Raw genomic sequence first — 22,280 nt, 5'->3', positions numbered from 1 at the left:
GAATTGTTTTCGGAAAAATTCCAAGCACCAGTTCCTCTCTCACCGCCTTCGCAACTTTCTTCATCCAAGACGAGAAAAGCTCCGGGTTTTGTTAGGATGGCTTCTTCGCTTTCTACTAAAAGAGCGTTTAAGAGAATGAATGACTGGATGGAATCAAGGAAGACGAAAGGAAAGACGTCCTTTGCGCTTCCTCCAGCTAAGTTAAACGGGAGAGCCGGTATATGGTATGAGACCGGAGAAGAAACAGGGGTGAGACTTCCTTCGTCTGCGCAAGGTGATTTCTCAAACCTGGTCGAAGCACCGAGGAGATCTTACCTGTCCTCGGCTAAGGTTTCATGGACTATACCTGAGATAGATCACCATCTAAAAGGACTACGCAGGACGTTGGAAGTATTTAACTTCCTAGACTGGTGCTTGGGAGCTTTAGGTCTACAAGCTAAGACCCCAGAATCAGTTTCATTAGAAGAGTTATCGAGCATCCTGTCATGTATGGATAAAGCAGTAAGGGATGGCTCAGATGAGTTAGCGGCCCACTTTACTACGGGAATATTAAAGAAACGGGCGCTTTTCTGCAGTTTTGCTGCTAAATCAGTTTTTTCTCCTACACAAAAAGCAGAGTTATTATTTGCCCACTTTTCTTCCCATCTTTTTCCTGAAAAATATGGTAAAGGATTTATCTGTGAACCTGAAAGAGAAAGCGACACAGGATTTGTTGTCTCAATCATCTAGACTTCCTGCGGCGCAATCCTCTTCTCGAGCAGCTCAAGCACCAAAGAAGAATTTTAAGCCCTTTCGTGGCAGAGCAACATCAAGAGCTTCTACAAGAGGAAGGGGCTTTGCTAGAGGCAAAACCCCCGCAAAACAAAGGGGAAAGAAATGACAACCTTGCCCTTCAGGCACCGGTGGGAGGGAGACTTTCTCTCTTTGCAGAGGCTTGGAGAGCAAGGGGGACAGATGCCTGGTCCCTCAAGATAATAGAGAAGGGATACAAAATTCCCTTTCTCTCCATGCCGCCTTTAAGCATGAAGCCTATAGACCTGTCACCATCTTATCAGCCAGAAAAGCAACAGATTCTACTCGATTTATTAGATCAGATGATCGAGAAGAGAGCAGTAGAACGAGTGCTCTTAACAGATTCCCTAGGCTTCTACAACAGGTTATTCCTGGTTCCGAAGCAGTCTGGGGGATGGAGGCCTGTCCTAGATGTCAGCAGTCTGAATCTTTTCATGAAGAAAGAAACCTTCAAAATGGAAACATCTCAGTCGGTCCTGGGGGCCTTGAGACCAGGGGATTGGATGGTGTCATTGGATCTCCAAGACGCTTACTTCCATGTTCCCATCCATCCCCAGTCCAGGAAGTTCCTCAGGTTCATTTTAAGAGGACAGGTCTTCCAGTTCAGAGCTCTATGCTTCGGACTGAGCATAGCTCCAATGATTTTCACTTTTCTCATGCGGAACGTGGCAAAGTGGCTTCACTTCTCGAAGATACGAGTCTCCCTCTACCTGGACGACTGGCTCATACGGTCGTCATCGAGAGCAAGGTGTCTGGAGGACCTTCAGACTACGTTACTGTTGGCGAAATCTTTAGGTCTCCTGATCAATTACGAAAAGTCCCATCTGACCCCAACACAGTCCATCGTGTATCTGGGGATTCAGATGGATTCAGTGGCTTTTCGGGCTTTTCCGTCGCTAGAACGTCAACGGAAAGGCTTAGAAAAAGTGTCAGCCTTCTTGGAGAAGGAAACATGCTCAGCGAAGGAATGGATGAGTCTGCTGGGGACCATTTCTTCGCTGGAGAAGTTTGTTTCTCTAGGGAGGTTACATCTCAGGCCCCTACAGTTTTTTCCTAACTAGAAAATTGGCAAGGACAAACAAAACCTAGAGGAGGATTTGAGAATCTCCCCGTTGGTTAAGAAACACCTAGAGTGGTGGCTCGATCCCACCAAGATGTCGAAAGGAGTGTCCCTCTGTCTTCAGAACCCCGACCTAGTGTTATTTACAGACGCGTCTATGACAGGCTGGGGAGCAACTCTGGGAAAGGAGGAAGTGTCAGGCCTCTGGAGAAAGGAACAGAAGCCTTGGCACATCAACCTCAAGGAGTTGGAGGCGATTCGCTTGGCACTTCTAGCCTCTCAAGTTCAAATCGTAGGCCAAGTTGTTCAGATCAACGCGGACAGCACCACGGCCCTTTCTTATATCAAGAAACAGGGGGGGACACACTCTCGTTCTCTCTTCAAGATAGCGAGAGAAATCCTGTTATGGTCAGAAGAGAGGAACATAACTCTCTTGACAAGATTTGTTTCAGGATTCCAAAACGTCAGAGCAGACATTTTAAGCCGTCGCAATCAACTGATTCCAACAGAATGGACTCTGCACATAGAGGTCTGCCAACAGTTATGGAAACTATGGGGACGACCGTTAGTGGACCTCTTCGCGACTTCGAAAACGAAGAGACTGCCCCTTTACTGTTCTCCGATCATCGACCGGAAGCAGTAGCGGTAGACGCAATGCTTTGGGACTGGACGGGGATGGATGTATACGCCTTTCCCCCGTTCAAACTTCTGGGAGAAGTAACAAGGAAGTTAGCAGTGTCAGAAGGAACAAGGATGACACTAGTCGCACCATTCTGGCCAGCGAGCGAGTGGTTCACAGAGGTCATGTCCCTGCTAATGGACTTTCCAAGAATCCTACCAGTAAGACCCGATCTTCTCAAACAGCCCCACTTCGAGAGATATCACCAAAACCCGTTCGCTCTGAGTCTGACTGCATTCAGACTATCAAGAAACTGGCAAGAGCGAGAGGGTTTTCAAAGGCGGTGGCAAAAGCTATCGCCACTGCGAGAAGAGTTTCCTCTCAATCTGTCTACCAGTCTAAGTGGGCTGTTATTAGAAGATGGTGTAGGAAAGAAGGCATTTCCTCCTCCAAGACCTCTGTGAGCCAAATCGCCGATTTCCTGTTCCATCTAAGGAATGTCGACAAGCTTGCAGTATCAACAATTAGAGGATACAAGAGTATGCTGTCAACAGTATTCCGTCATAGAGGCCTAGATTTGACAAATAATAGGGATCTTCACGATCTTCTGAGATCCTTCGAGACATCAAAAGTTCCACAGGTTAAGACACCCTCGTGGAATTTAGACATAGTTCTAAAATTTTTAATGGCGAGTCCCTTTGAACCTTTGCACGAAGCTTCGCTGAAAGACTTAACTAAAAAGGCCCTCTTTCTGACCACCCTAGCCACTGCGAAGAGGGTGAGTGAGATACAAGCAATCAGCAAAAATGTTGGATTTAGGGGACACGATGCAATCTGTTCCTTTAGTCCTTCCTTTTTAGCCAAAAATGAAAATCCTTCCAATCCCTGGCCCAAGAGCTTCGATATCACGGGATTAGCAGGGATCGTTGGTCGGTCAAGAGCCAGAAAGAGTTCTGTGCCCTGTCAGAGCTCTAAAATTTTACCTGGATAGAACAAAACAAAGTAGAGGTCAATCGGACAATCTTTGGTGTTCTGTGAAAAGACCTGATTTACCAATGTCTAAGAACGCCTTAGCGTTCTTCTTGAGAAGCACCATCAGGGATGCTCATTCGTCCTGCCCAGATAGTGATCTAAAGATTCTGAAAGTCAATGCTCATGAAGTGAGAGCTGTCGCAACTTCGATGGCATTTCAGAAGAATATGGCGCTCAGCGACATTGTGAGCACCACATTTTGGCGAAGCAACTCTGTGTTCGCTTCACACTACCTCAGGGATGTGAAAGTGGCATATGAGAACTGCTTTTCGCTTGGACCATACATATCAGCAGATTCAGTTTTGGGTATGGGAAGCGGCACGAATCCTATCCTTTAGAAAATGGATAGGTGTGCTTTTGTATTATTGTTGTTGGTTTTTTGGTTGTAGGGTCGACCGCTAGAGGCGGACTTCCCTTTATTTTAGCCTTAAAGTTTCAGGGACTAACTTTGTTAGGCTAGGTCAGGTGGTGGTTGTTTCTTTGCTTCGCTGCCCTTAAAGTATGGTCAATATGGTCTAGACACATTGTGGTCACGCCCCCGTTGTCAAATCATCTAGATCTCACCAGCTATACAGGTCACGTCCTTGCTGGAGACTCAAGTAAAGCAAAAGTAGACTTGAGTGACAGTAATCACGAAGTCAGCTATGCTAACAGGTAAGGAACCAAGATGTCTATCATCTGCATGTGAAATGTTTCCCAAAATCCTTTTTATTCTGTCCCTCCCCACCTCCAGTGGTGGGAATCAGCTACATATATATCTGACAGGTAAGTGTCATGAACAAAATGATATTGTTATGATACAATAAAGTTTGTTCATACTTACCTGGCAGATATATATATAGCTGTATTTTCCGAAGTCCGACAGAATTTCAAAACTCCCGGCACACGCAGTGGTCGGCCAGGTGGTTAGTACCCATTCCCGCCGCTGGGAGGCGGGTGTCAGGAACCATTCCCATTTTCTATTCAGATTTTTAAATGCCACTGTCCCCGAGGGGAGGTTGGGCGGGTACTTGATTATATATATCTGCCAGGTAAGTATGAACAAACTTTATTGTATCATAACAATATCATTTTTCAGCAGAAGCTCCTTCTCATTCATCGGAATTAGAGAAAGAAGACGCAGCTACGAAGATTTTGGAACAAATGCAAAAACAAATATCTTCATTCAAAGAAACCTCATAATCACATGAGTTAATAAAATAAAATGGAAAAGTAAATCCACAGTAATATGTCTGATCTTGTTATTTAAAATACAAAGCAGAAAGCTTTCGAAGACCTGCACGGTCCTCCTTGTCAATCTGAATACAATTACTAACAGTGACCATACAAGAACTCTGTTTTTTGACTAGTTTACAAATAGCCTGTTTGATGATGTAGTTGGCTCTTCACGTTATCCCCTCGTTCTCCAACGGCAAACCAGCTAATCGTCTAGATCTTCGAAGTGGCGGTTCGTCTCTTGAATCGTTTGATATGTTGTCCATAGCAGCTTGGGCGCCTGCAACTAGGGACACGGGATGGGTCTCTGTTACCTGAACGAAAGAAGATGAGGCAGCGGCAGTATCAGAGGTGGCTAGATTATTGGTGTTATTACCATGCAACCTATATCTGTTATAATCTCTGATAAACTGACAGCAAATTATTTCATTTAAAATAAAATCTTCTTGTGCAAAGGCTTTATTGCCTTCCATAGAGAGACCCCTGTTAATAATTGCTCCTTCAACTAACCTTCTAATACCTGTATCCTTACTATTGAAAATTACTTTTGACTCGTTCCAATTAATGCGGTGATCGTCATTTAAACTATGTGAGACTAGTGCATTATTCTCAGCATGCAAATTATAAGCTCTTTCGTGTTCATTAGTAGGAGTTCTGAAGAAGGATCCTCCTAGAAGAAAGGATAAATTCATTCCAATTAAAAGATCCCGTCCGATGGAACTCTCTGAGAGCTCGGACGAGGCGCCTGCCAGGAGTCTGGCGCCAGCCAGACGCCAGGCTTCTGTCAGGCACAAAGCGCCTACAAGGCGAGAGGATTTTCATGGATGGCTAGAAGAGCCTGAAACTCCTACTAGACGAAAAGCGCCTGAGGCGCCTGGATCGAGGCGGCGCAAAACGCCTGGGGTGCCTGAAAGAAGACTCAAAGCGCCTGAAGCACCGGAAGCGAGGCGCAAAGCGCCTGAAGCGCCTGAAAGGAGGTGCAAGGCGCCTGAAACTCCTGAAATGAGGCGCAAAGCGCCTGAAGCGCCTGATACTAGGCGTAAAGAGCCTGAGCCTCCTGCCAAGCGCCGGGCGCCTGAATCTCATTTCAGGCGCCTCACTCCTGAAGCGCCTAATATCCATCAAGTGTCAAGCAGGCGCAAGGATTTATCCAAACTACAGGAGCCAGGCTTCAGGCGCTATGAATCAGAAGCTTTATCGGAGTTTGAGGCGGACTTAGAGGCTCCTCTTTGGGATTTTTCTCAGGATCAGTTTTCACCTGACAGGGTCTCTAGATGTCGCACAGGCGGCCATAGCCCCTGTCAGGATGGGCCTGATTCTGCGAAGATAGAGAAACATTCAAGGCCTTCTCCTGATAGGGACGGGAGTTGTCGCACAGGCGGCCGTCGCCCTTGTCAGGAGGGTCTTAGTGTAATCAAAGGCAAAGGGCAACATCGGCCTACACCTGGCAGGGACTCAAGACGTCGCACAGGCGGCCGTAGCCCTTGTCAGGTTGCAGTCGGTGTTGCTATGAGCCCTTCACCTTCCCAAGAGAGGAGTCCTCCTCCAGTTGTGCACTCATCTCCAAATATAACTCCTCATGATTTAGAAGATGTCTCGGACTCGGAAGAAAATAAGGGAGCAGGTCTTTCAGACTATAAGACCTTGACAGCCCTCTTATTAAAAGAATTCGGAGAGTCTCTGAGCCCTGCTGCCCCTCCTTCTCCTCGGTCTTTATTTTCGAGTACGAAAACTGCAAAGTCTTCCTCCTTTTTGAAGATGCAACCGACCATCTCAATGAAGAGGGCTTTGCAGTCTTTCGGAAATTGGCTTAAAACCAAGGAGGAGGCGGGGAAGACTGTGTTTACCTGTCCCCCTTCCAGACTATCGGGGAGGAGAGGGATTTGGTACAACACGGGAGAATCGATGGGACTTACTCTTCCCTCCTCTGCTGAAGCGGACTTCTCAACCTTGGTGGACTCGGCAAGAAGACACGCTCTTCCATCGGCCAAAACGAACTGGACAATGTCTGAAATTGACCATCTCCTCAAGGGAATATTCCATGTCTTGGAAGTTTTTAACTTCCTAGACTGGTCCCTTGGGGCTTTGGCCAAGAAGACACAAGACCCTCAGTTTTTGGAACCAGAAGTCTTGCATAGTGTGCTCGCCTGTATGGACAAGGCGGTGCAGGATGGATCGGCTGAAGTCGCATCCCTTTTCGGGGCGGGAATACTGAAGAAGAGGTCTGTCTATAGTTCATTCTTGACTAAGGCAGTCTCTCCAGTGCAGAGGACTTCTCTTTTATACGCCCCTCTGTCTAAGCAGTTGTTTCCTTCTCAGTTAGTGAGGGATATTTCCCACACTCTGACTGAGAAGGCAACACAAGATTTGCTGGTGCAGTCGGCAAAGAAGCCTAGACCAGCCGTTCCTGCCACGAAGAGGGAGCCAAGAACTGTTCAATAGCCCTTTCGAGGCAGCTCTTCAAGCCGAGCCCCGAGGAAGAGAGGAGGGGAAAAAAGAGGAAGATCTTCGATTAGAGTACCGAGAAAGAATCCAAAATGAGGTTCCAGTCCTCCAAGCACCAGTAGGGGCCAGGCTTCTGAAATTTTCAGAAGCATGGGCCTCAGAAAAGCAGATTCTTGGTCCCTACAAGTTCTCAAGAAAGGATACCCCATCCCCTTCAACAACAGACCTCCATTAACGACGACACCGAGGGAGCTGTCAGCGAGGTACAAAGATCCTGTAAAAAGAGATGCCCTGCTCGGGTTAGTACAGCAAATGTTGGAGAAGGAGGCCATCGAGAAAGTACAGGATCCGCACTCCCGGGGCTTTTACAATCGCCTCTTTTTAGTGCCGAAAGCCTCGGGAGGGTGGAGGCCGGTCCTGGACGTGAGTGCATTGAACCGCTTCGTGGAGAAGACAAAGTTCTCCATGGAGACCTCCAACTCGGTCCTTGCTGCTCTGCGTCCAGGAGATTGGATGGTCTCCCTCGACCTTCAGGACACTTACTTTCACGTCCCCCTGCATCATTCATCGAGGAAGTATCTTCGATTCATGGTGCAGGGAAGGATTTATCAATTCAGGGCTTTGTGCTTCGGCCTCTCGACGGCTCCTCAGGTGTTTACGGCGTTGATGAGGAACGTAGTAAGATGGCTGCATCTGAAGGGGGTGAGAATATCGCTTTACTTGGACGATTGGCTTATAAGAGCACAGTCAAAACAACAGTGTTTGGAGGACTTGGAGATAACTCTGGAGTTAGTCAGATCTCTCGGATTGCTCGTGAACCTCGGGAAGAGTCAAACAATCCCCAGCCAGAACATTGTCTATCTGGGGATTCGGATGGATTCTCGGGGTTTTCGAGCATATCCATCCCAAGAAAGGATTACGAGAGGGTTGGAAAAGATCTCGGCCTTCCTGGAGAAAGAACGAAGTTCAGCGAGGGAATGGCTCAGTCTTCTGGGCACCCTTTCGTCGCTAGAACAGTTCGTTTCTCTGGGGAGGCTTCACATGAGACCCTTGCAGTTCCATCTAAGGAGAAGTTGGAACAGAAAGACAGGAGAGCTGACGGATACCTTTCCCATAGAGGAAAACATCAAGAACCACTTACGATGGTGGTTAGAACCTCTAAGAAAGAACGAGGGAGTGTCCTTGTCTCTGCAGAACCCTCACCTAGTGTTGTTCTCCGACGCCTCGGAAACGGGATGGGGAGCAACACTAGGGACGAAGGAAGTGTCAGGCATCTGGACGGAAGAACAGAAGACCTGGCATATAAATGCAAAAGAGCTCATAGCCATTCATTTGGCCCTGAGACATTTCGAGAACGCAGTCAGAGGCATGGTGGTCCAGGTCAACTTGGACAACACCACGGCTCTGGCATATATAAGAAAACAGGGGGGGACACACACTTTCTCCCTTTACGAGCTGGCAAGGGATCTATTGGTCTGGACGGAGGAATGAAAGATAGTGCTCCTGACGAGATTCGTTCAAGGAGGGAGAAATATAAGGGCAGACAGATTGAGCAGAAAGAACCAGGTCCTTCCAACAGAATGGACCCTTCATTCACAAGTCTGCGAGCAACTATGGTCTCTTTGGGGGAAGCCTCAAGTAGACCTATTTGCAACGTTCCTCTCCAGAAGGATGGAGAACTTCTGCTCGTTGGGGGAGGATCCCAGAGCCCTGTCAGTCGATGCCATGCTCATGAACTGGATGGGCATAGATGCATATGCTTTTCCCCCATTCAAGATTCTGGGGGAGGTAATAAGGAAGTTCGTGTCCTCGGAAGGAATGAGGATGACGTTGATCGCTCCCTATTGGCCTGCAAGAGAATGGTTCACAGAGGTACAGGAATGGACGGTGGACTTCCCCAGATCTCTTCCCGAAAGGACAGATCTGCTCAAACAACCCCACTTCGAGAGGTACCACAAAAACATCCACGCTCTCGCCCTGACTGCCTTTCGACTATCGAAAGACTGGTCAGAGCGAGAGGCTTTTCTCGCAAAGCTGCAAAAGCAATTGCGAGAGCAAGAAGGTCTTCAACCAAGCGAATATACCAATCGAAGTGGGAAGTTTTCCGTAGATGGTGTAAGGCGAAGAAGCTGTCCTCCTCCGATACCTCTGTGACCGAAATTGCTGATTTCCTTCTATATTTGCGGGAGGAATCTCAGTTAGCAGTGTCAACTATTAAAGGAGGGTATAGGAGCATGTTGTCTGCTGTGTTCAGGAATAGGGGCCTAAACATAGAGAATGACAAAGATCTTCATGATTTAATTCGATCATTTGAGACAACTGAATCAAGAACTTCACTCACCCCTAGTTGGAACCTAGATGTGGTTCTCAGATATCTTATGTCAGAGAGATTCGAGCCTCCTGATAAAGCGTCTTTCAGAGACATCACAAGAAAATGTATTTTTCTAATAGCGCTCGCTACAGCAAAAAGAGTAAGTGAGTTGCAAGCTCTAGACTCGAGAGTGGGCTTTAAGGGAGACTCGGTAGTTTTGTCTTTCAGACCTTTGTTTTTAGCAAAAAACGAAAATCCCTCAAGACCTTGGCCTAGAACTTTTGAAGTAAAAGGGCTTTCTCAATTAGTGGGAAATGAAATTGAAAGAACATTATGCCCTGTTAGAGCATTGAAGTTTTACCTGCAAAAGAAGAAACAGTTGCAAGGTTGCAATCAGAGCCTCTGGTGTGCAGTTAAAGACCCGAAAAGACCAATGTCTAAGAATGCATTAGCCTTTTTTGTCAGAAATGTTATAACTGAAGCTCACATGAGTTGTAATAGTGATTCATTTAAGAAATTAAGGGTTAAAGCGCACGAGGTACGTGCAGTTGCTACATCGTTATTTTTCAATAAGAACATGTCGATGAAAAACATCTTAGCAGCCACGTATTGGAGGTGCAACTCGGTGTTTGCCTCACATTATTTAAGAGATGTAAGAGTAACATACGAGAAGTGCTTCTCTCTGGGGCCGTATGTATCAGCGGATACAGTGCTGGGTAAAGGAGATAAGACTGATCCTTAAATTTTTTTTTTCTATCCTTATATTTTGTATAGTTTGCTTTCAAAATAGGTTGGTGTTGAGTTTTTAAGGTTGTTTGAAAGGTGTTTGGGGATAACTCCTTTCAATCGTAAATACTAATCCACAGTTAGGATCGGGTGATCGGGATCAGTATTATACTCCTTTGTATGCCATTAGGCATAGGTATATTGTCATGTAAGTGGATAGGACCCCAGTGACAATTGCCATCAGGTTCTGTCGAGTAAGTGGATAAGACCCCATTGACAGTCCTCTCAAGAGTTCTCAGCCATAGGTCACACCCTTGCTGAAGCTTTTGAGGCGAAGCAGACTTCTAAGCAGTAGCTATGAAATCTTCCGCCAAACAGGTAGGAACCAGGGTATTGTTAATTAACTTTATTACCTACAAAGTATGTTGTTTAACTGTCTAATCAGTAATTAGCTGTCTCTTACCCTCGGCCAAAGGTGCCAATCAGCTAAGTATATATCTGACAGGGAAGTTGAATATATGAAAATGATATTGTTATTGTACAATAAAGTTTCATACATACTTAGCTGGCAGATATATACGATTAAATGGCCCACCCAGCCTCCCCTCAGGAGACAGGTGGAAGAGAAAATCTGGTTCAAGAACGGTAATGGTTCCTATTCCTGCCACCCAGCGGCAGGCCGGTAGATCACCTAGCCTACCTGTTGTGTGCCGCGAAATTCGAATTTCTGTCGGGGACGACGGAGTCTATAGCTAAGTATATAGTATCTGCCAGGTAAGTATGTATGAAACTTTATTGTACAATAACAATATCATTTTTTCACCGTTTCATCTTGAAATTTGGGGATTCTCTCTCTCTCTCTCTCTCTCTCTCTCTCTCTCTCTCTCTCTCTCTCTCTCTCTCTCTCTCTCTCTCTCTCCGGAGTTGAGGGAAGTAATTTTTGGCGGGGCTGTATTCTTAGCACCTTCCACGGATCTCGTAGTTCTCAGGCTGCTGGTCTCGATGCTCAAAGGCGGTTTCGGAGTGTCCGCACTCCGTATTTTTATCCTCCTGTACTGGGTTTGAAGACGTAATTGTCCGCGGTAGTTCTTGCGGGGTCTACGGAAGTCGGCGATTCGTCTTCGCCATCGTTGACTGTGTCAGCATAGTTTTTGTCCTCAGCCTCTCCTTTCATAGAGTAGCTGGTAATCTTCTTCAGTTCCCATTTTATGCTTTCAGGGTTGGAGACATATATAGTGCCTACCGCGGTTATTGCTGGGGCTACGGAAGTTGTCAGTTCGCCTGCACCATCATTAGTAATGTGTTCACGTCCTCCTTTCGTTAGGGTAGCTGGTAATTTCCTTCTCCGGTTCCCATTGGTTCCGCAGTTTGTAGCCTGTCTTATAGGCACCCATGGTGCGTGCGGCACAAGTTGGTTTTCTCCACAACGTCGGCATTAGGTGTTCCAGTGGTTACTCCGAGTGTGGCTTCTTCCTTGTTTCTCTCCTTTCTCAGCCTTTTCCTATGAATAGTTCCATTAATCCTTCAAGGTGTTCAATTTGGGTTCGGCTTTGTTTCCTGGGTTTCAGGGAGTACTTCCTCCCCTCACTTGATCAATGTAGCTTCAGCTCCAGACTTCCGTCTTATTTAACTATTGGTGTAACCGGCGTTAGTTGGATCACTTTTTGCGACCTCTTCGCTTTTGGGGGCGTTGCTCGCCCATTGTAGTCGGCCAGGTGTCATGTCATAGTCACTGGCTGGTGCAGGGTTTTCGCAGACAAGAGAGACTGGCCCAAGGTTATGTCATCGTCTTGGTTAGTGGTGCATCGCCAATGTATATTTGGCTCAGGTGTAATGTTAACGTCACTGGGTAGTGAGGGTATGCGCAGTCGAGCAAGATTAACTCAGGGTTATGTCATAGTATTTAGTACTTACACGAATTGCGGAACTGGAGATGGTTGGCTCTTGTGAGGGGGTGGACAGCGGTCGGACAAGTGTTACGTCATCGTTCTGTGGTTGCGGGATTGCGCAGTCAAGTACGACTTGTTCAGGAATTTATCATCGTCTTATGTGGATGTTGTAAGAGTTGAGGGGTGTTTCTCAGAACCTGGAATGTTGGACAACCTCTTCACTTAGGTTTCTATGGGGTTCGCATAACAGACTAACTTTTGGCTGGCTGTACTATGTCAAGAAGAGGAGGCCTACTTGTTAAATCATCTGCCTCAGCACTTTCGGACATCCATTTTGAGAGCGCCTCTTGCGCTCGGCAACGGTCTTTTAGAAACAAGTTGTCTTCTCATGGTGGAGTACGACTTGTTCAGGAATTTATCATTGTCTTATGTGGATGTTGTGAGAGTTGAGGGGTGTTTCTTAGAACCTGGAATGTTTGACAACCTCTTCGCATAATATACTAACTTTCGGCTGGCTGTACTATGTTCTTGTCAAGAAGAGGAGGCCTACTTCTTGTTAAATCATCTGCCTCAGCACTTTCGAGCTCAAAGCTTTCTGTTTTTGTCACGTACTGAGGAACTTTTACCGCGTCCAAAAATCTTATTTGGTTTCCCCTAGGTGTATTTGGTTTCCCCTAGGTGTATTTGGTTTCCCCTAGGTGCCCACCTCGTTCCTTTTTCCAAAGTGCAGTCAGTTTCTTCTTGCGACTGGTTCTTCATCGCTTTCAGAGCTTTCTATTTGGGGCTTCGTGTCCAAGGGCGCAAAGTATTGCTGATGGATACCCTTCGGCTTTCGGGAGGAATTATTTGGTGTCTGCGATCATGTAGGCAGTTATTTGAGAGTCGGTGTGGATTTTTCACAATGCTCAACCTTAGGGTTTTTCAGTTTCTTCAGAGAAAGGTTACTCTCTGGGTCCTGTGATTGCAGTAACATAGTTTTGTAGCTAGCTTGTTATCGTTAGGATGTTAGAATTTTAGGTAGTCAGTGATAGTCTAAATGAACTAGAGTGTTTCTGTTGATCAAGCTTAGACTGAGTGTATTGTTCCTTTAGGCCCTCGAGGTTAGGCAGATCCCGATGGTCATGTTGGAATAACTACAACTTCATCAGCACAAGTCATCTGCGCCAGGGAGCAGCAGCGAGGTCCTGCAAACTCAACTTCGCCTCCATACACGAAAGGCTAGATAGCCACATGGGAGGTTCCTCCATACATGAGAGGCTAGACAGCCACATGGGAGGTTCACCATTTTCCTTCCATACATGAGAGGCTAGATAGCCACATGGGAGCTCCATTGTTTTCCCTCCATATGTGAGAGGTGTAGAATAACACATGGGAGGTTCTTCAGACTCAAGTGGTACCTTGGACTCGACACTGACAGTAAGGTACTTCATCTGCAAGCATCTTCACCTACTGAGTTGGATGACCAGGTGAGGAGAATTGTTTTTTCCTCCATGAATAAGAAGTATAGATTATCACATGGATGGTACTTCGGACTCAAAAGGTACCTTAGACTCAACACTGACGAGGTACTTTCTTTGCAAACATACTCACCTACTGAGTTAGATAATTAGGTGAGGATACATACATTTATACATGGTAGGTTGATTATGAGTTACCTGCGTATGCTCCGTGGACAGGTCGGGCTGAATTAGATTGATCCCACCTTCATTAAATTTTGTTAATAGGGCTAATTCAGGTGTTCAGAGAGTGTATTGCAATATGAAGTTTTCATAGTAAAACTAATATTGTAATACTTACCTGAACACCTGAATGATACCCACCCTCCTCCCCACTTCAATTTGATAGTGAATGATGCAATTGAGGGGACAAGCCTCTGGTGGCCGGCATTTGCAGCAGCGTTGCCAACGGTAACATAGGTAACTCATTTGACTAGATTTTACCTGCAGCGTTGGTAACGCTGACAGTTAAAATTACCCACTTAGTGGGTAAATATGTGAGGATATAGTTCGGGCTGGTCAGTGACTAGGGCTAATTCAGGTGTTCAGGTAAGTTTTACAGTATTAGTTTTACTATGAAAACTTCATATTCATACTAATCAAGTCTACCTTTTCTCCACCAGTCACTGTGTTGCATCGTTCTTGCTTTCATTTAATGTTTTCTTCAGTATCAGTAGAGTAGCAACAGTCTTTGCCTGGTCTGTTAAGAGCACAGAATATAATTTGCCACATACTCTCTTCCCACCAAATATCCACACACCTGATTAGGAATGGCCTCTGTTGTATTAAGACAACCAAATTTGTATTAATGTGCACTTATATCTATGCTCTGTTCACCAGTAGCTTGTAATTGTGCAAGGTAATTTTTACATTCCCTTAGAATAATAAGATCTATGGATGACCAAAGTTTGTTGAGTTCAGTGAAGGTGATGGGCTTTGTAGTTTTATGTGAGTGGCCAAGGAAGCAAATTGTCATTTAGAGGACCTCAAAGAAATTGTAAGGCTGCTTCAGTCTTGTAATAAAACTCTCACCTAAAAAACACATGCCTTTAGTTAAACTAAATCAACAATGAGTTTTCCAAAAACACTGTAGTACATAACTTTTTTTTTTCATCGGGTAAAAGTATGAGTTTCTGTTACCTATGATGATATTACAAGGGTGGAACAACATTTATGCAAACAAGCACACAGGAGCCCTTATGTTCATAAGGCATCAGTGTGATTAGGTTAGAGCTTGAAAGTTATGGAGACATGCCACCTTAACCAATACATATACATAATTGTATCAGTTTGCCTGATATGAGCAATGAGGAATGAATCCTATTTGTTATATTTTAATCTTGCAGTACTATTTGATACAGTTCAATAAGCCTTTCATTCATTAACCTTACACATCTGCACGTAGTTGGATTGGTTTATTCATCTTTCCATTCAATATTTGTCCCTATATGGCAAAGTTTAATAATACGTACCTTGAATCTAAATTGCATTTCTGCCAGTCTATAGATATTTCAGGTATTTATGGATATCCTTTCTGGTGGTGAAATTCCTATCTATGGATTTCAGCCTTGAGTTGCCATAGTTAACATATCTGTGATAATCTTTTTTTGAATATCTTATACCTTGAAATAAGGCATTGTAAAGATGTACGTAACACATGGAGTAGAAGATAAAATTTGCTCTGGGACCCTTCAGGTCTTTCAGCACTGGAAAGGATATTGAGAGTAGGTAGGTTTGATAGGTGTAACAGGAGGAAAACCTCAAAGCAGTTGCACTTGGAAATAGTTGTTAGCAGAAGGCTCAGGATAGCAAGATGGAAGAAAGAAAATGTGAAGGGAAGTACAATGAAAGGGGTTGCAGCTAGGGGCCAAAGGGATGTTGCAAAGAACTTTGAGTAATGCCTACAGTGCGCCCACAGAGGTGCACCGTTGGTACTAATCCCCCTTCCCCACATGGGATGTACCACAGCATCACCGTTTCCTGTATCACTTGATGGCTGTTGGTAAATTCTTCATCAAGACATTACTAATAGGTTCATTTTATCAGTAAGGTTTCTCAAACTATAGGTACAGTGAATGCCAGGGACTAATTTAATAGCTACAGTGAGCAACTACGTATTTCGAAACAATGCCGCTATCACACGTTACGTATTGTTTTGTTCATGAAACTTACATGTCAGATATATATATAGCTGTATTCTCCGAAGTCCGACAGAATTTCAAAACTCCCAGCACACGCAGTGGGCGGCCAGGTGGTTAGTACCCATTCCCGCCGCTGGGAGGCGGATATCAGGAACCATTCCCATTTTCTATTCAGATTTTTCTCTGTCGCCGGTAGTAGAAACACCTGTTTCCATTACCACCGCCTAGGATTTTGAAACTTCATTAGCCGCTCAAGTATCCTAATTATTTTTTGAATGATTGACTTGGATTTGTGGCTAGGCATACGCTATCATAAATTAATTAAAATTTTTTCATTGCATATGAGGTCTGAATCTAGTTAGCCTAGTTTCAGACTTTGTTGTCTGCAAGGGGTAAGGTGAGGCTACCGAAACCTTCGGTAGACACTCGCTTAGTATACATGACGTTTACATGTTTTCTTTGTTGAAAGATCAATGTAATTAGTGTAATGTTGACTGATTCCGAAAGAAGACGTATGATTCGTATGTACGCAAATTAGAGTGTGATAGAATCAGGAGGTCTTCCTCCACAGTAAACAGAAGTTAGGATAATGAACCTACTAACCTCCTGTAGACTTTATTTTGCCTAATCCTGTGGTATGGCTTATGGGCCTAGAGGAAGTGTCTGTGAGAGGTAATGCCCTTTCTATTATGGTGGATTACATCAAGTAAGCTTGGAATATAAAGTGCTTGCTCTCCAATCAGTGTTGTGAGTGTAGTGATGTTGATTTTGCCCCTATAACACCTCTAGGTCTAGACCTCTGTCGGACTCCCAGGACCATGAGGGGGCAAGTCGAAAACCAAAGGAGGGTTATGGGAACCCCCACAGATCTGGCGTCCCTTCGGCAGGACCTGAAGACGCTTCCAAGGCTGCCAAAGATCGTGCACGAATCATGAAAGATTGCTTCTCGTCCTCCGAGGCGTCCTCCCCGCAGTATTGGAGCTCTCGGAAGGACTCGCGCCCTCTAAAAAAGAAGCTTTAGAGAAGAGGATGCTTCGCGTCCTCTCTCTCGTCAGGAGGGAGCGTCAGAGTACTGATCTGGCGTCCCTTCGGCATGACTTAATATCGATAAGCGTGACAAAGACGCAAGATGTCGCACAGGCGGCCGTCGTCTTTGTCAAGAGATAAAAAATTTCCATAAGGCAGGACCCTCACGGGGACGCCTTTCGAGACACTCAACGCTCTATCGAGAGGAAGGAACGTCGTTACTCTTGTAGCAAGGATTGTTTTCTTGCTCTCCAAGACGCTCCCCTCCCTCCTCTCCTCATGGCGCTCTGTGTATGTTATGTGACGTTCGCTTTACTACGAAACGGGATATTAATAAACATTACCTTAATATAATTCATCTAGCCCTAAATCCCCAAAAACCGCACCAAAATTTACCACATTGGCAACCCTGTTACCTCCTATTCTGTCCCCCCCAGATGCTGAAGCCTTGCCGAGGATGGGGGGCTTAGGGTTCAGCAGCTGGGCCCTGATGCCTGGTGGGAACTACTTTCTTGCTGGGCCTTGGTGCCCAGCTGTTGATCCAACTAAATGAGTCAGCCCTTTTCCTTTTACTAAAACTTTTCTTCCTTCTGCTTCCTCCTTCTATAAGGCACGGATTTTATGTTGATGACTTGGATTGGTTTTGGACATGATTTGGACTTGTTCATTGGATTTGATGGAGATTGAGGATGGTTGGCATGCCCCCTCACCCGTGAGAACTCGAGTACCTAACGTGGTCGAGCGAGGGGAAAGTTTAGATGTCAAACCCTGCTCTTAGTGCTGGGTCTGATCTCGACGGACATCATGACGCCTTAAGCACTGAGGGTGGGGTGTATATCTGGGTGGTACCCCTAGGGCAGCCCTGTATGGGATAACACTGTCCTCTAAATGTGGCTCCATGGTGGGTGGGGGGCTACCTGGACGAATCGTAAATTCTACGTCTTATGGAGACATTAAAACCTTCTGTTGACGACTTAGGCAAGGATAAGGACAAGGAAAATTCTGTTAATTCCTCCATTGTGACTTTGGAGCCTTTTTCAAAGGACCTCCTTGTTACAAACATTTTATATGTGAAACCAGTCCCTTTAGACTGGAATTATGAAACTGTATTTAATGAATTTTGCAAATTTGGTAAAGTAAAAGAAGTAAGGAATAGACTAGGCAAAAATTATGGGTTTTTTGAATTTTGGGTATTTTTCAATAACGAATCTGAAGCTCACAGAGCCTACAGAGAGTTCAGATCAGATTCATTGAGTGTTGGACTCGCAGAGGCAAAAGAGGTCCCTAGGCATCTTGAGATTTATAGACCACCAAGTGAAATTAAAGATAATAGTAAAATTAGTAAAACCTCCAGATCACCAGACCCAGCTAAGTGGTTAATTATCACAACTCATGGTGAGAGAGGCAACCTCTTCAAAGTGAAGAGGTTGGTAAGCCAGAAGATCGGCAATGTTGGGAGTCCTGAATTAACTCGCTTTGGGCGTAATAGTTTCTTAGTTCATGTGAAGACAGATATTCAATCGATAATGCTTCTAAATTTGAAGCTTGATCCTGAGGGTATGATAAAAGAGGTAAAACCTCACTATAATTTTAGTTATGCGAAGGGTGTTATATTTAATGAAGATCTACATGAAATGGATGAGGAGGAAATTTTGGAAATGTGTCCGGATGTGGTTTGGAAGGTTTTAAAGTGCCCCGCTCATCGATGCTTATTTTAACATTTACAAGTTCTTCTCTGCCATCTGAAATTATTCTTGATAGTGAAATGATGAAAGTTCGTCCTTATAGACCGAGAGTGCTCCAGTGCTTTAAATGTTTTGGTTTTGGACACTCCTCTAACATTTGCACCAGAAATAAACTCTGTGAATCATGTGGCCAGCCTGAGCACGAGGAATGTTCTGGACCAGTAGTTTGCGTAAACTGTAAGGGTGAACATCGAGCCCGTGATAAGAAATGTAGTGCATTCAAGAAAGAACAAGATGCATTACTAAAATCTCTTGACGAACACATCAGTGTGGGACAGGCCAAAAAGCTGTTGGGCAGGAAAACCTATTCGGATGCCTTGAAGGCACATCAATTGAATACTGCTTCTTCTGGTGCCCCTTCTGGTGGGGCTCCCCGGTGCCCTGCTGGTGGGGCTTTCCACACCCCCTCTAGTGGGGTACCCCGTGCCCCCCCTGTTGGGGCCTCCCGTGCCCCCCCTGTGGGGCCTCCCGTGCCCCCCTGGTGGGGCCTCCCGAGCCCCCCCCTGGTGGGGCCTCCCGAGCCCCCCCCTGGTGGGGCTTCCCATGACCCCCCTGGTGGGGCTTCTCATGGGCCCCCTGTTGGGGTTTCCCATGTTGCAGAGACTCTGGTCAAGCCAGGGGACCCTGTTGGTTCAAGGGTTCAAGCCAGGTCTCAATATGTTGACGACTTCTCTCTGTCAGGGACATTGCCTGACATTGAGCCCTCACCTGATCTTGACATTACAGTGCACCGTGGAGATGACGGTGAGGAGATAGAGGCCCTCTTTATTCGTCAGAAGAGGGCCCTTTCTCCCTCTTCGCCTCATTCACGGTCACTCAGCAATCATAGAAAAAACAAAAGTAAAACTGAAAGGGCAAGTGAAAGCCCATCTTCTAAAAGATCTGTAACACCTAGATCTAGGTCAAATAGTACAGGTAAAACTGAAAAGATCTCTCTCACCAGGACACAGATTCCTAAATTAGTAGGGAATTTTAAGATGCCCTCCTCTAAATAATGGCTCTCATGCAGTGGAACATCCGTGGCTTTATACCAAATAGAGAGCAAGTTCGGGTTCTGTTTAGGGATCATGATCTATCTGCAATGTGTCTTCAGGAGACAAAGTTGGGAGAGCACACTCCCAACTTGGGTTTTAATTATTCATTCCATAGGTCTCCACCCCTGATAGGTGTACGTGCTCAGGGAGGCACAGGCATCATAGTCCGCAAGTCTGTTAATCATAGGGTTGTTCAATTGAACACTGTGTTGCAGGCTTGTGCAGTTCAAGTTTTCAATCATAAATGGATCACTATTTTGTTCTTTATACCTAGATCCATCATTAGAAAGTAGATTACAGGATGCACAGGGTAATCCTCATCAGCTAGAATTAAACGATCTTCAGACATTGATAGACCAGCTTCCTAAACCCTTCATTTTGATGGGGGATTTTAATGCCAAGCACACCCTCTGGGGAGAGCCAAACTGCGACCGGTGGGGTTTAATAATAGAACAGCTGCTCGACTTAAATGACATCACTTTGATGAATGATGGTTCCCTACAAGACATGATGTTTTTCATAATACTGACTCAGCCATTGACCTCACTATCTGCTCTTCGTCCTTGAGGTTAGATTACCAGTGGGTAGTAGACCAAGAATGATCATGGCAGTGATCATTGGCCCATTCACTTAAAGTTTATGAAAAATATTCCATCTCCATGTTTTACCAAAATGGAAGGTAGGGGAGGCTGACTGGGGATTATTCAAAAAATCTACTGAAGTTGATCAAGATATAAAAGATTTTCAGAGCCCAACATCCGCTTACGAGTATTTAATCAGTATATTGCTGTGCGGTGCCATGCTGTCTATTCCTCGAACTTCTGGTAAGCCTCGTGGTCCTCTAGTACCTTGGTGGTGTGATGCATGCGCCTTGAGCCGAAAGATGATAAGAACTTGCTACAAGAGATATCGTAGATATCCTTGCTTGGTAAATCAAATTATCTATAAAAGAGCTCTTGCTAAGCAAAAGAAAATATTTAAGCAGGCAAAGAGGGAATCGTTTATCAGATATATAAGTGAATTAAAATATGATTCCCCTATGTCGTTTGTCTGGAACAGAATCCGAAAGCTGCAAGGGAAATTTTCTCAATCTCCCTTGCCTATTTTGAAAATTGATGGCTTCTTCATATCTGATTCTGGAGAAGTTGCAGAAACCTTTGGTAGGCATTTCTCCAATATATCTATTGCCCTACATTACTCTCCTGCTTCAGGAAAATTAGGGATGGTACCACGGTTGTTCCTGCTGTAAGTTTAAATTCAGAGTCGTATAATCTCCCTTTCACCATGAAAGAATTAGATCATGCAATCTCGTTATCTTCCCCAACATCTCCTGGGGAAGATGATATACTGTACTCAATGATTTTTAATTTGCCTAGAAGTACAAAACAATTTCTTTTAGACATTTTAAACAGTTTTTGGCTTTCAGGAACTTCACCAGAGTCTTGGAAGATATCGATTATTGTACCTGTTTTAAAACCTTTTAAAAATTCCTTCCTTCCTAAGAACTATAGGCCAATTGCTCTAACCAGTTGTGTTAGCAAGATTTATGAGAGGATGGTCAATGCTCGACTTGTGTGGTATTTGGATTCAAAGAATCTTTTATCTAATCGGCAGTTTGGCTTTAGGAAAAATAGAAGTACTTCTGACCCTTTGATGTTCCTTACTCGGGAGATACAGAATGCTTTTGCTGTGCAAAACCAGACTGTTGCAGTGTTCTTTGACCTAGAAAAAGCCTACGACACGACCTGGCGAGGGGGTATCCTTTTGCAACTTGTAGAGTGGGGTGTTGTGGGTAATTTATTCTATTGTCTGAAAGATTTTTTGTCAGAACGTTACCTGAAAGTAAGAGTGGGCTCTTACATTTCTTCTGCTTTCCCTCAGGAAGAAGGGTTACCTCAGGGAAGCGTTCTTAGTCCAACACTCTTTAATGTAGCTGTCAACGGTCTACTAGAACAAGTTCCTGTCGGGGTGCATGGTCTGGCCTTTGCTGATGATTATGCAATAATCTGTAGTAAGTCCACAGCTGTTGAAGCTTGTCAAATGATCCAGACTGCTATTAATGCTTCAACATCATGGGCCAGTGCTAAAGGGTTCAAATTTTCACCAGAAAAAACCAAAGCTATACGATTTTGTCGATTACGAAGAGTGGAAGAGATCCCTACGTTGTTTTTAAACGATTCGATTTTACCTTATGAAGATAGCATTAAGTATCTAGGTGTTACATTTGATAAGAAATTAACTTTTACTCAACATGTTAATGAAGTTGTATGTAACGTGAAACTTCGACTTAATATTCTTAAAGTTGTATCTAATTTTTAACTGGGGGGCAGATCGAATTACCCTTTTGAGGATGTACCAGGTGTTATGCCTAAGCAAAATTGATTATGGTTGCCAAGTTTATGGTTGTGCGTGCAAGACAACACTGCAGAAATTAGATGTTGTCCATAATATGGCTTTACGTATTTGTACGGGAGCCTATAGAACTTCACCAGTAGAAAGCCTATATGTTGAGTCGGTTTTCCCCCACTATTTATCCGTAGGGAGGAATTAGGCTTGAGAGCCATATCAAGAATACTTACGTCAAAGCTAAACCCTAACTATAAGTATGTTAGAGAACCAACTGACAGAGCCCCAAATAGACCGAGACTTCCAAAGCCGCTTGAGGTCCGACTAGCAAGCTCTGCCAGGGAGGTGGGATTACTTCCCCCTGCAGTAGCTGAAATTTCGCCTTCAAAGTTTCCTCCTTGGA

General features: G+C 44.8%; 1 protein-coding gene and 1 long non-coding RNA gene across 2 annotated transcripts in view; both read left to right on the top strand.

The window, feature by feature from the left end:
* The window catches only part of LOC135212738 (uncharacterized), a 170,313-nt gene that overhangs the window by 56,030 nt on the left and 92,003 nt on the right, over positions 1-22,280 (top strand). The window lies entirely within an intron of this gene.
* LOC135212398 (uncharacterized) overlaps positions 8,651-22,280 on the top strand; it is a 56,488-nt gene continuing 42,858 nt past the window's right edge. The window contains exons 1-2 of the mRNA XM_064245767.1: positions 8,651-9,035; positions 9,783-10,012. Of these exons, the coding sequence (XP_064101837.1) occupies positions 8,651-9,035; positions 9,783-10,012 (615 nt within the window). The remainder of the gene's footprint in view (positions 9,036-9,782; positions 10,013-22,280) is intronic.

This window comes from Macrobrachium nipponense, chromosome 41 (assembly GCF_015104395.2).
Source record: "Macrobrachium nipponense isolate FS-2020 chromosome 41, ASM1510439v2, whole genome shotgun sequence".
In the NCBI taxonomy this organism is placed as follows: domain Eukaryota; kingdom Metazoa; phylum Arthropoda; class Malacostraca; order Decapoda; family Palaemonidae; genus Macrobrachium; species Macrobrachium nipponense.
This window is presented reverse-complemented; position numbering and strand designations above follow the sequence as displayed.